The 15161-nt window shown below is 32.0% G+C and overlaps 1 protein-coding gene across 1 annotated transcript; it reads right to left on the bottom strand.

Moving 5' to 3' along the window:
- Nucleotides 1-5223: 5223 nt before the first annotated feature.
- LOC109174708 (lipid transfer-like protein VAS) lies at nt 5224-6506 on the bottom strand. Its single transcript, XM_019323985.1, has 3 exons — nt 6073-6506; nt 5942-5989; nt 5224-5447 (listed from the first exon to the last, which is right to left on the bottom strand). The coding sequence occupies exons 1-3, from the start codon at nt 6383-6385 to the stop codon at nt 5350-5352; spliced, it is 459 nt and encodes a 152-aa protein (XP_019179530.1). The 5' UTR covers nt 6386-6506; the 3' UTR covers nt 5224-5349.
- Nucleotides 6507-15161: the final 8655 nt, after the last annotated feature.

The following is a 15161-nucleotide window of genomic DNA, read 5'->3' as shown; positions in this document are numbered from 1 at the left end:
TACAATTAAGAATAAATCAATGTAATTATGTAAATTATCTCTATAAGTTTATTTGAATATGCACATAATTAGAGATTATATTAACCATACAAAATTATAATTATAATTATGATTTTAATTTTAATTGTAATTTTGTATTCTATAAAAATAATAAATACTTGATCAATTGAAGCTCAAAAATATTATTATATTAAATAATTTAAAATATTTTAGTTTTTCTATTTTTTTTATTTATATTTATAACAACATAATTTTTTTCCGTGCATCGCGCGGGTGAATTACTAGTTTATATAATATACCTTCAAGGCTTCAATACAAAAATAATGTACCTTTAGTCCAAAAATAATGTACTTTTAATATATTAAAAATGTACCTGATATTCTACCCCATGAATGTAGAGAGTCTCCTATTTATGCTAATGCTCCAACGTTCTTCTGTCTCAATAAAGGTCCCTTAGTAATGAGGAGCCAAGCTGAGTTAAGTCTATCGGTCCCTCATGAGGAGCCAAGCTAGGTCAAATCCACATTTATCCACCATATTAATGAAGGAGTGATTGTTCATTATCCTTGTCTTAAATACGTTATGTGACGACTCTGTAGTAAATGATTTTGATCGTTGGACTGCGATTTTGGGTCAGGTGCTTGTTGGCCTTACTGGTGGTCCGAGGTCGGGTTGTAACATCCCACTTTTCTTAAACCTTATTAACATTGCTTAACTTAGAAAAGGAAACTAAACAAGTTAGAAGGTAGTGTAATAAGCATACTAAACAAACTTTAAGAGGTGTCACCGCCACAACCACCACACACGGTGATTGCACAGGCAAGGAGAAGATCTAAACAAAGTCAATCTTAACTAACTTTAAACAAACTTGGGGAATAAAACCACGGTGTCCAACACCATCAAAACATCTGAACATGTTTACAACCAAATCTCAAAAATAAACATAACTGATAAGCGTTTAGACTACAACTAGCACTCTAAGCTAAGCTAGTCTAACTCGATCGCTCTCAAGAACTGGGCCCACCTGAAAAGGGTTACCAAACAAGCAAGTAGAAAAACAACCCGTTAGCACAAAGCTAAGTATAACGCCACTCAACCATGTAAAATACTATAGCATATACTTTTGGAAAACATTTGTTTCACACACTTAGATCAAGTATTCTTAATCACTTGAACAACATTTAAACATATTCAACAGTATTTCTATATGCTTGCAACCTAATTACCAAATAGGCATACTTTCTCTATCATTTAACTCATCAACAATCTCATGTTTCTACATACATATTTTATCATGGCGAAATACACTAATCATACTCAACTGATGGTTAATAATATACTTAAGTTTTAACAAGCAATCTCATGCTAACATATATCTCAATAAGCAGTCTCATGCTATCATATAACTCAATAAGCAATCTCATACTATCATATAACTCAATAAACAATCTCGTGCTATCATATATCTCAATAAGCAATCTCGTGCTATCATATATCTCAATAAGTAATCTCATGCTATCATATATCTCAATAAGCAATCTCATACTATTATGTAATGAATGAAAGACAATATAATGTCATGCTTCTTATCCTACTTTCATGGAACACGTGCAAATCATTTAATTATGCAATAAAATGAATATGATCTTTAGTATAAGTATAGATAGCTATACATATACGCTCTTTCTTTGGTAACAAGGAATACTTGTTCGATGGAGGTTTCTTAGAGTCACAATGACTCGCATTTCTCTTCTTTCACTTGAGTCACACAGACTCGCTTTTCTATTTCATCTCTAGAGTCACAATGACTCGCTTTCTTTCTTCCTTTCTTTACTTTTACTCGTGGGCGAGGTAGGAACTTCACCATAATGTGAACGAACCTATAATAATAATAATAATAATAATAATAATAATAATAATAATAATAATAATAATAATAATAAATGTTTTAAAAGAATAATGTTTTAAAAGAATAAATAAATAAATAAATAAATATATATATATATATATATATATATATATATATATATATATATATATATATATATATATATATATATATATAATTAAGCCAATCATATTAACTACTTGGGGGATTTATTGACAAAAAGAGTATTTAAATCACACAACAAATTGAAGTGGGAAACTATCTCGCAATGTCCTTGTTTGACAATCAGCAGTTAGCTCTTCAATATTAGTATACATTTAATATTTTATGTCCTAATTTTTTTTGACCTCCCTTATGTCCCGTATTTGGTTTCAACCATACCTATACAATTATTTTATTGACAATTATAATCAATCTTGACTATATTATCTGTATTTGTAAACTTAGAATTGCCTATTTAAATACCCAAATTTAACATTCAATTATCTATGCATGAACAATTCCAATATAATCTTGCCTTAATATACTTTAAAGTACTTATTTAAAAAAAAAAAAAAAAAAACATTGGGCATTATCCCAATCGCGCAGTGCGCGTAAAAAACTAGTATATATATATAAGGGAGTTCACGTGCGGCAACGTTCTTAGGTGCGACGGTGTGGTCAATTGCAGGCCATTAGATTATAAAAATCCAATGAATCACATTCATCAAAGGCTTCTCCGATATTTCCGCGCACGTTCTCACACTACGCGAACTAGAAGGCTAAAGTCGTCATTGGGCACCAAAATATGGCAAATCATAGTGTTGTGTGTTTTATGTTCGTTATTGGTGCATTATTAACCTTACTCTGGTATATTTGTGGATTCGTGTTGGTGCCAATTAAGTTCAGGTGCGGCCGCGCCTTCCCGTGCGGTCAGTGCGGCCGCACTAATATTTATACAAATATACACCATCCATGTTAGAAAATGCACACACACACACACAAAATGATCAAATTAGGTACGCATCACCAGAACGCACCATTAGGTATGAATAAAAGCACCACACAGTGTTCGAAAATACACCATTGGGGGTGGTGAGTTATATGGCGTAATTTTTGGGTGTGTTGTGTGTTTTTTTGGTGTATTTGTGCATTTCATTGTTGTGCTTTTTTCTAACACTATTGGTTCCTTTTGTTAACACTGTTGGTGTATTCTGTAAAGCGATCGCTATAAATGGCCACTATAATTACCATAACACCCCCCAATTACAAGAACACACTTAAATATTCAAATACTCAGTAATTAGCCACTGTCGTTAGATCAAATGAGAACCACTGCTCCTGTGCAAATATGCGAACCGCATAATCAGATATCAATGTTGCACAATTAGACAATACAAGTTGCATAATCATAATTACAAAGTAATTACAAAAGTGCCATAACATTTTTTTTGTTGTTTTTGAAAAATACTTTACAATGTGTTTTGATAATAATTTTTCACATGCACAATCAATAATGCACGAATGCACAATCAATAATGCACGAATGGACAATCATGCATTACAAGACGCACAATAAGCAGTTCGCAATTCTCACACGATGAATTTTTTCATTTGATCTCAATCCTATGTATATACACATGCATGCATACATACATACATACATACATACATACATACATACATACATACATACATACATACATACATACATACATACATACATACATACATATATATATATATATATATATATATATATATATATATATATATATATATATATATATATATATATATAAATAGGGAAGGGATCAGGTGCATTTGTGGTTTTCCGTGCGGTTGTGCGGTGGATTAATGTGCGTGAGTGTTGTGCTTAATATGTCTGAGATTTGTACTTAATGGGCGTAATGTTAATATGTGTGAGTTTTGTACTTAATGTGCCTGAGTATTGTGCTTAATATGCGTGAGATTTGTGCTTAATGTGCGTGAGTAATTCAGAATTACGAGCTCAGAAAGAAGCAGAACAGAAAATTCACGCACATTAAAGCCCAAGCTTCTTGTTACTTCTTCCTTCAATAAACTCTTTCTGTTTCTCTCTTCTCTTGGAAACCTTTGCAGTGCTGCCATAGCTTGCTTATGTATGTTATGCTGTTGTGTTGAGTTCGTTCTTGCATATTGAGTGTCCTCAGCAACTTCCAAGATTAAGCGCCATTTTTTCACGAAAAACCTGCAATTTGATTCTCCGTAAATCACGCGGGAACTTCGGCGAAGGGTGATCGACCCCATTGATAAAGGAGAAACTTACATTCATAATTTCTGCTGCATTTTACACATTCACGCACATTAAGTACAAATCTCAAGCACATTAGACACAACACTCACGCACATTAATCACCCGCTTTATATATATATATATATATATATATATATATATATATATATATATATATATATATATATATATATATATATATATATATATATATATATTCACATGAGGACCACAATATATAGAGGACTAAGCGCACTGATTATGGACACACGATAAATTAGTATCAGGCAACAACTTAATACATAATGGCACACCAGAAGACATGTAAGTTTTAATTCCACCGTACCATTCATAGCCCCGGCCTTTTCTACAAAAACAAAAAAGCAAACAATGTTCTTTTTATATAAAAATTTGTGGAGGCAGTGTTGACTCTTTGTGCTTCAATAGGTTGAAAACGTATAGATAAACAGATACTACAATGTAATAGAGTTAGTAGCTTTCAAAAATATAAAAAAAAAGTTATTCAATTTAGTATTCAAAAAAAAAAAGTTATTCTATTTAATTTCTCAAATAGCTAACACAAATTGAATTGTAGAAGGTCGATTGTTGTGGAGAAGATTAAGAGAAAAAAAATGTTAATCATTTAGTTAATTAATCTAGGAAAAGTTACTAATTTGGATTGAATTGCCTTTGATAAATCATTCAGAGGTAAGCATTAGGTGATTTCTTACTCATACGAAGATTTTCTAGCTTGACCAACAAATTAAAGATGGTAGGACGCCCTGTCCTACTAAATGGTGGAGCAAGTTATGGGCAAGCTCGATCCAACTTATTAGTCGTTCGAATAATACAAACTTCTAGTTTAAATGTTTCAAACCTTGAGTTTTGAAGAAAAAATTAAATAAATTAGCCACAAAAACAATATTGAATAAACGAATGTGTGACAAAAGAACGAAATTAAAAGTGTATTATTTACAATATTATTTAATTTGAATAATTATTTTTGAGTACACACTCAACTCCATGGCCAAATTAACCTTTATTTTAACCAAATTGATCATAAGCACATTAGAGAACATGGTTTTACAAATCAATAACAGAAAGTACTTCGAATAAAATTGTACAATAAAGAATGACAACATACGATAATTTAACATGAAAATCTGCAAATTGAATGCCCGCACAAATTAAACCTCGTATCTATCATCTACCACAGCATCAAAGATGTACCAAGCACGAGCAAGCTTGAAACTCCGGTCCACGCGATTTTGCCCACACCATTATCATCCTTTCCCCCTGCTGTTGCTGCAACAATTTTTTTTTCTCAACCAAATGATAAATGCACAAAAACTAGGCCAAGGCGATTTCAGCCTTAGGCGGCTTTCAGTTGGCCGGCCGATTAGGCGCCAAGTTGGGCGCCTAACTCGATCGAGTCGGCGTCCAACTTGAAGGAGTGGTTTGTTTTTTTGCATGTTCAGTTGCTCATTTTTTATATTTTTCCAACCATGTACTCAACTAACCATCTAACATATGTAGTTAATTAGTTTGGAGGATTATAAGAGTCTAACAACTTACAGTCCTAAGTGGAAAAAGTGTAGACTTTATATTGGGATTACTTGGCCGCCTAGATGCATGCTCTCGGGCACCTGACTAGGGCCTTCTACAACATTGATCTATATAGTGTGATGTTAATAAAATTTGGCTTCGGATATTATTTTTTAAACGTAAATCTATGAAGAACTTAAATATGGAGACAGTAGCATACAATAGTGAATTCATAGTGGCAAAAATGGCTTTACCTGGAGGTGGCAGGGATGCAGAAGAATGTGGAGTGGGAGCCTCATCAGCTGTTCAACAAATTATAATTATTATATGAACCAAAACCCAAAATAGAAAATGAAAAAAAAAAAAAAAGAATTGAAGTATTTACCAGGTTTGCAGGCATTGTTTATGGAGGACATTCCGCAGTGCTTGGGAAGATTAATGGCCTGAGAGATATCAACTCCAAGTCCAATCAACAGCTGTTTGTCGCTAAAGAGGGCGCAAATGCAAGGTAGCTCTTTAGTCAACGCTTCTTTCAGTGGGTCGCAGCAGGACGGTGGCGGGGTGGTGGAGGAGTTCAGGTACGCCGCGCATGTTGCGAGCTTCGTACCGCACGACGGCGCCGACTGGTCTTCCGCCGCCGTCGTGGTTGCCGCCACTATCATCGCCACCACAAAGAATATTATTGTTGGAGAAGCCATGTTACTTAGTTTGACTTCAAAAACTAATTAAGGCAATTCAATGGTGCTTTTCCTCGATCTTCAGTTTAATTGACCGGTTTTTATAGCTTGTTTTTGCATGCCAGCAGCCGCCGTCGACGGCTACGGAGTCTCCGCTCACCCTCTCTTTTGATTAATCATTATTAATGATCAATCCAATTACTTGCCATGAACTACCTGAAATATTATAATATTTACTACTATTGAGTCTGCTAAACAGTAGTATTTATCCTGTATTTTCTCAATTTATTACCATCCAAAAAGTTGGTACCTCACCAGAGAATCATAGAGGTGTAATCTGAGCACAAGTGCTTGGCAAAATATTATAATACTTAATTAGTATTTTCATCCGTGCGATGCACGGAATAGATTTGTTGTAATATATTAAGAATATTTGAATAGATATATAATTATTTAAATTAGAACATCAAATATTATATAGGTGCAATTAAAGATATGGTTTGGATCGTTTATATATTTTGATGTTTTCATTGCTTGAATTTGTGCAAATAATTGCTCGAATTAATAGCTAATATCTAGATGTACACATGTGGTGTTATAACTTTGAACATTTTATTTATCATTGTTTGTAAAATGTTTTCTTAAAAGAAAAATTAAAATAATAAGTCATTAATCTAAGCTTTCTTAAATAAGAGTCTTTTCGCTTCTCAATACTTGCCCACCTTGATGGGCAAACAATTATGTTTGGAGAGGAGCATTGCTCAGAGCTCCTCTTTCCAAACATTTTCGATGTGGGATCAAAATGATCCCACATCATTTACAAAGGGGAGCTCGTGGTTCTGCTTTGTCTTTTTTTTTTTTTTTTTTTTTTTTTTTAAATTTTAATTTTAATTTTAATTTTATTTTGTATATAGTTTTGTTTTGATTATATTATTATCATTATTATTATTAATTATTATTATTATTATTATTATTGTAACTTTATTTTATTATTACATTATTACATAATAATAACAATAATAATATAAATTTTCTTTTAGACAATTTTCTGCTGTGCGAAAAAATGTTTTATGAAAAATAAATCATTTTTCAGAAATTATTTTCCTACTTTCCAAACGAACTTTTATATCTATACACTTAATTTATTAAATTGCATAATAATTATGAGATAATGGCCTTGTTTGATTATTGACAAATTCGTCATTTTAACATTTTGTCTTTAATCAAAACACGAAAAATATTATTTAATAACTCAACAATGTTACTCCAAAATGCTAAAAATAAAAACAACACATATACATTTTGGGTTAATCTTTCTCAAACCCACCTAATAATAAATAATAATTTTTTTAAAAAAAATTAAAATAAAAAAGTCATTAACCTAAGACTTCGTAATAAGAATTTTTTGGCGTCTTAATACTTGCCCACATTGATGGGCAACCAATTATGTTTGTAAGATGAGCATTGCTCCTCTTATATATAGGACCTCAAGAGCTCCTCTTTCCTAACATTGTTGACATGGGATCAAAATGATCTCACATCATTTACAAAGAGGAGCCCTTTGTCGTCTTCTTCTTCTTCTTATTATTTTTTAATTTTAATTTTATTTTATATGCAGTGTTGTTTGGATTATTATTATTATTATTATTATTATTATTATTATTATTATTATTATTATTATTATTATTATTATTATTATTATTATTATTACATATGGTTTTTATTATACTTGAACTATATATATATATATATATATATATATATATATATATATATATATATAAAGGTTGCAAAACACGTTAGGCGCTCCCTAGGCGCCGAGGGGGCGCCTAGGCGCCAATTTTTTTTTTTTTTAAATGTAAAAAAAATTAAAAATTAAAAATTATCAAAATTCACTAATAACATAAGGTTCTCATCTTTTTTCTTACAAACTATTTATTTAACTGGCTATAAAATTGTTTAAAATATTGTTGAAACCATCTAAATACATAAAAAAAAACTAAAATTAAGAGCAAAAGAAGAATTTTTTTTTTTAGAAATTGGTGGGGCAAACCGCCTTTGGCTGTTTGCGATGGGTAGATGTCGAAAAAATACGCGATTTGAAAAAAAAATTGTCCAAAACGAATAATCGAGTCAAAAGTTATGGCTTCGCAAAGTTTTTAACCAAACCTTAGAAAGAGATATTTTTTAAGAATTGGGCAGAAAGTTAAAGTTCAGGATTTTATTTTTATATATAGTATAGATTAGAATAGGAATTGTATTACACTATTTTATAATATTAGAATATGAATTTTAACCTAGAATTATAGTATGAATAGGAAAGTAGAAAATAATATATTTTTGTTAGAGATTTTTTAGAAATTGGGCGGGAAGTTAAAGTTAAATTAAGATCAAAATAAGAATTTTTTTGAGAAATTGGTGGGGCAAACCGCCTTTGGTTGTTTGCAGTGGGTAGATCTCGAAAAAATACGCGATTTGAAAAAAAATGTTGTCCAAAACGGACAATCGAGTCAAAAGTTATGGCTTCGCAAAGTTTTTAACCTAAACCCTAGAAAGAGATATTTTTTAAGAATTGGGCAGAAAGTTAAAGTTCAGGATTTTATTTTTATATATAGTATAGATTAGAATAGGAATTGTATTACACTATTTTATAATATTAGAATATGAATTTTAACCTAGAATTATAGTACGAATAGGAAAGTAGAAAACAATATATTTTTATCAAAGATTTTTTAGGAATTGGGCATGAAGTTAAAGTTCTGGATTTTGTTTTTATATATAGTATAGATTATTATTTGATACAAATATTTTTTTCTTTTTCAGTTAATACCATCTGAAGTCCTCTGAGTATAGTGGTTTTGCAACGTTTAGTCCTAAACTTTCAAAGTGACCATCTATGGTCCTTCGACTTTCAAATTTAACCATTCGTGGTCCAAGTTAACCACTCATGGTCCTTCAACTATTAAATTTTAACCAACCATGGTCCTTTCAAGAGGACCACGACTGGTTAAATTTCGAAACTTGAAGGACCATGGGTGGTTAACTTGGACCATGAATGGTTAAATTTGAAAATTGAAGGACCACAGATGATCAATTTGAAAGTTTAGAACTAAACATGGCAAAATTACTATACTCGGAGAACCTCAAATGGTATTAACTTTTTTTTTTTTTCCATGAAGTAATATTGTCATTAATGTGATTTCATTCAATTAACTCGTACTATAATTTCTTCTTCCAAAGAATATTCTTTTTTAACTAAACATTTCACTTGGGTAACTCTAAATCAAGTTGATTATATATGTTGTTGACTTAATATCAAGAAGGTTCGTTTCAAGTTCGACTCTCAATTTTCCATTATGAGTGACTTATTAACTTTCTTGGTCTTTTAATAGAATCACATGGCTACATGTTTTTCTTGTCACGCAAAAAAATACATGTCACTTAATATCAATTTATATATATAAAAAAAAAAAAACAGGTTCAATTGTTTATACAATTTATGAAAAATTATTACAAATATACTCTTATTACTTCTCTGAATAATAGTATGTAACCATACAAAAAGGTAGTATATGTTCTATACTTTTCTCAATGATAATCAAGATATCATTACATTACATGGTAGTTGGCTCATATATAATAAGTTTGATCGAGAAAGTATTGATAAGTATCAAACTCATAAGTGGTTGAGTGGACCGAACTCATCCATTCTTAAACAAAGGTCAAGGGTTCAATCTTTGGCTTTGGGTATAGAGTAACCTTAAATCTCTAGGCCAGCTGTCCCACCAAAAAAAAAAAAAAAAAAAAAAAAAAAAAAAAAGTGCCTACAATTCAACGAGGGGACCCTAGGTAAAAATCATGTTTTGGACACTTTAAGTCCTTCCGGTGACTTTTCCGACGAAAACCTATTTTAAGAAAGGGCAATTTGATCTCTTCACTTATCTCTTCTTCTTCTTTTTTTTTTTTTTTTCACTTTTTTGCTCAGATTTTTGTTTTTTTTTTTTTTAAAAAATTTAAGAAGGTTTATGAGGATATACATGTATTGTACATGTGAATTTGATTTTTTTAAAAAAGAATCGAAACAAAAATGTGAAAAAAAAAATGATAAGTGAAGAGACCAAATTGTCCTTTTTCTAAAACAGAGACGAAATGTTATCAAAGGATTAAAAGTGTTCAAAATATAATAATTTGAGATGTTAAATAACAAAAATGATATACCAAGACTAAATTTAAAATTATCACAAAAAATGAAGGACCTCCGCTGAAATTAACCCTAAAATGAAACTATTGACGACTTTAAAATAAATGTTTTCAGAACACTTATTACTTTTCTTTTCCTCTTTTATATTGCTTGATTATTGCACTATCATTCCTCGTTTTAAAATAATAATAATAATAATTTTTGAGTCTCATATCATTCCATTGCATTCCCCATTATTTTATTATAATTTGACTTTTCTTTGGCAGCAAACTGCCAGCTTTGGATCGGATTAGCATAACATGCATCAACATATAATATTCGATGTTAAAATAATCAGTTTATGTATTAATGCGAATTTTTCGAATATGAATATTAACTTTAACCTTCATAATAAGCAAATATTAATGTATCCTAAATCACTTCAATGGTGAAATTTGATTATCTTATAAGTGAAACTGTGAAAGTGTGAAACAACTTTTAAGCTCTAATTAATGCTTACTATGTGAAGAGAAATACAGTTAAATTAACCATACACCACATTGTAATATTGGATAAAAAGAATAAAATTCATCAAACTTCTAACAAGTTACTGAAGAGTAAAATTGACTCAAGGGTCAAACTCAATATGATCTACCATATCGATTTGAAATTATCAAGGTGATCATATTTGTATAACTTATGCATGTCTTAAATAGCTCAATTTTCTTAGGCCACACTTTGATATTAAGTAAAAATAATGAAATTAGCCAAAATTCAAGTTACAGTTGCGTGAAATAGCTTAAAGGTCAACACCTAATCTATCCAGTGTTAGTTGCAAAAATCTCGTCTATGTGCTAGGCGCTGGCCGACCGCCTAGTGTATCATCATAATCGGTGATCTAGGCGGCCGACTAGGCTGCCTAAGCGCCGCGCTTAGGCACTGACTAGGTTGCTAGTCGACAGATTATCTATTGTTTCCTTCTATTTTAAATAGGTTATTTCACTCCAAATCAGTGTTGCAAAAATCCCGCCTAGGCACCGATTAAACGGCGCCTAGGCACCACAAATCATATCATATTTATTAGTGTGATATGTTGTATCATGCACTAACAAATCCCCAAACAACTCATAATTCCGTCTCATTTGACCATCCCTCCAAAAAAAAAACTACACAATCTTGCATCTGAATCAACTTCAAAATAAAAGAAAAAATCAAACTCAGTAGGCTGCCTCCTGCTAAATATTTCAATTAAAGAATTGCAATAAGTTTCATCCAATAACTTCAATGTATCACAAGCCAGCGAATTATAAGCATCTCGATTGGTGAAACCAACTAATTGAGACCCCCCTGATTGATGTTTCAAAAACCTAATATCATCAGCCAATGCAACCCCACTCTTCTTCGAATCTTTTAAATATGAAAGCTAATTATTTCTTACTCTTCTATGTGAACGAAGTAGCTAGATGATTCTTGTCCAAAGCACATAACTCATGATTGTGCTCTTTCACATGTTTTGTAACTGTGCACAGCCCATCCCCACCCACATCAAACTGACCAAATGCACCACACCCCATCCTTATATCAATTTTTGAATAAGCATTGACACTAGTGTTTGGCTTAACCTTATAACCAGCCTTAGAATAGAAAAATCTCTTCATTTGAATTGTCTTAGTAGAGGCCTTTAACGTTGTTGACCCTTCCTCACACTAAAACCAACTTTATACGCATAGTCGTTATACAACTCATAAGCTTCATCACCATTACTTACTACAACACCAACCAAATCTTCATCAACTGCAATTAGAAAATATAACCTCAAGTATAATAAATATTATTGTTTGATGAAAAATATAATTCCTAAGTAAAGGGGGAATGGAAAATGCCGAATAAATCTAGCCATGCTCTACAAAAGAATAAAATTTCCATCCAAAAATATAAAATATAACAGGTTGAACAATATGAATGTACAGTTCAACTATTATGAATATATAGTTCAAATATTATGAATATACAGTTCAAATATTATGAATCACACATTCAATGATTTCAAAACACAACACACAAATAAACACATAATTCTACCCGTAAACCCATCACTGCAAGCACAAAAAATAAAATAAAATCCATAATCAACATGATTTGCTAATTGACAGTAAAAACTAAGAAAAAAATCTGGAACCGAAGAAGAGCCATCAATGTTTAAATCTGTTTGATCTGTACTTAATGAATCACCCACACGATCTCAATTCACTGAAATATAGAAACAGAGGAGCTAGGGAAGGGAATTCAACCCACCCTCGACGGGGAAAATCGCTCCGCCCCGACGAGAACGAGTTTGGGGAATTTTTTCGAGGAACGGGGACGGAAAGAGCATTTCCCGCTCCGACTCCCCGATCCCCACCCAGTCCCCGATTCCCCGTATAATATTATTATTATATAAAAATATATATATTCTAATATATATATATATATATAATATTATTCCTAACCCTAGAGTACTGCAGAGCCATTCGTCCCCTCACTCACTTATTCCCTTCTACCCGATTGCGCTATGCCCTCACTCACGGCTGGAAATTATGAAATTTTAAACCACTTAAAAGTGATCTTAAATCAAGTAGAAAGTAAAAAGTTGTGAAAAATAGCAACAAAACTTTTTTAGATACAAAAAGTGATCGAAACAAGACTTTCGACTTGATTTAAAATCACTTTCAGGTGGTCAAAAATTTCATAATTTCCAGCGGTGAGTCAGTGATCTCTCAATCTCTCATCCCTACCGGCTCACCAACTTCAACGTCAGTCCGTAACTCCGTCTCACCTATTTGCTACTCTACCTCTCTGGTCTCTACCGTGAGTGTCGTTTCTGCGGCTCTGGTCGTCTGCCTCTTTGCCGGCTTCCGTCGCTCTCTCTCTCTCTGGTCGTCCTCGTCTGCCGGTTGTCGTAGTCGCTCCCTATGGTTGTCGTCGTGACCTCGTCTGCCGGCCGTAGGCTGTAGCTCTAGGTCCAGGTAAACTGGTTACTGGTAAACAATATTTAGTATTTAGTATTTAGTAATTTATATATTATATTTTCTAAGTCTTTAGTAATTAATAATTAGTTTTGAATTTTGATTAGTATTTATATTTTTGAAGTATTTAGTAATTAGTTGTTGAATTTTGATTAATTGATTTGTTTTTAGAATGTTAATTAGCTCCAGGTAAACTGGTTACTGATTTGTTCTTAGATATTTCAATCTGACCAGAAACTATGGACAAGCTTGCTATTAAAATTAAATAAATAAATCTAAAGGTTGAACTACAACAAGTAACTTTTATCGTTCTGTATCCCATTTAATCTCCTACTCTATGAAAGGCTTCTAGCTTACACTTACATCACTTACAATTTATTTGTAGATTGAATCGCTTTCAATTATTAAATTTCATCCGGTCTAATTTGCCATTGCGATGCTGGCTAAGCCGTGTGTTCTTATTGTTCCCTGTTGAGAAATTGATATTGGTGGTTAATTAGTTCTGTGGTGTTTTGTTATTCATATACTCATGTGGCTATACTGCTATAGGCTACATTAAAATTCTTCTCCATTGTTTATATGACTCAAGTATATTCTTCTATATCTAAAGACAGGAAATTGAGAAATTGATCTCATGCAGGAGGTCTTCTAAGAATCAGTGGAATTCTCTCCCAATCCTTTTATTCTTGCACAAAATATTTGTGATCTGGCTTTTAATAAAAAAGAAATATACAGTCCAGTTCTAAAGAGATGGCACCCTCTTTCAACTGGTGTAGCTGTGGCTACTCTTCATGCATGTGATGGTAATGAGCTGAAGAAATTTGTTTCCAGCATCAATGAATTGACTCCAGATTCTGTACAGGTGCATATAGTGGCTCAAATTAGATTAATCTATGTATTTTAGACTTTGTTTAAGGATTCAAGGCTTAACCATTTAAAATTTTAATAATATTATTTTTTTTTTCCTATTGGCATAATTCAAAAAATTCTCGGTCCCCGAAAAATCTCCGCGGGAATGGGGATGGGGAATAATTATTCCCGCTGGGAATGGGGAGCTATTTTGGAGACGGGGACGGGGACCCCATTCCCCGCCCCGCCCCGTTGCTATTCCTAAGAGGAGTAGAGCAATGAAATTTCTGAACATAGAGTTCACAAATTGTGAACATACAAGTGTAAAATTATGAACATATAACTTGCAGTATATGGACATTGATTTTACAAGCAGATGCGGAGTACCAATAACGTTGTGAATATATAGTTTGCAAATTCTGAATGTAGAACTCAAAAATTATGAAGTTACAGTTGTGACATTATGAACATGCGAACTGCCAAGATTGTGAACAAAATAAAAACCCCAAATTCTGAAAAATCACCAACCAGTAAAAACTCACCGAAATCACATACATTGTAAATAATAACATAAATCACAAATTTTAAACACACACATGAATAAATCATAATGCTAACACCAAATTCATCGCAATAACAAACACAAATATAAATTCAAATTTAAATTTTAAGCTCATACATCTCAAAGACCAGAAAAATCACATAGATCAAATGCAAAAATCACAAAATCGAATGCAAAAAACCTGGATTCGTAGACAATCCA

Source organism: Ipomoea nil, unplaced genomic scaffold (genome assembly GCF_001879475.1).
Source record: "Ipomoea nil cultivar Tokyo-kokei standard unplaced genomic scaffold, Asagao_1.1 scaffold0019, whole genome shotgun sequence".
Taxonomy (NCBI): domain Eukaryota; kingdom Viridiplantae; phylum Streptophyta; class Magnoliopsida; order Solanales; family Convolvulaceae; genus Ipomoea; species Ipomoea nil.
Note: the sequence above shows the minus strand (reverse complement) of the source record. Positions and strands in the feature narration are given on the sequence as shown.

Excerpts from the sequence above, each read along its gene's own strand:
- LOC109174708 (XM_019323985.1), bottom strand. The coding sequence starts at position 6,385 with ATGGCTTCTCCAACAATAATATTCTTTGTGGTGGCGATGATAGTGGCG. Across the intron at positions 5,990-6,072 it reads AAACAATGCCTGCAAACCTG|CTGATGAGGCTCCCACTCCA; the intron begins GTAAATACTTCA and ends TTTGTTGAACAG. Across the intron at positions 5,448-5,941 it reads TGCATCCCTGCCACCTCCAG|CAACAGCAGGGGGAAAGGAT; the intron begins GTAAAGCCATTT and ends AAATTGTTGCAG.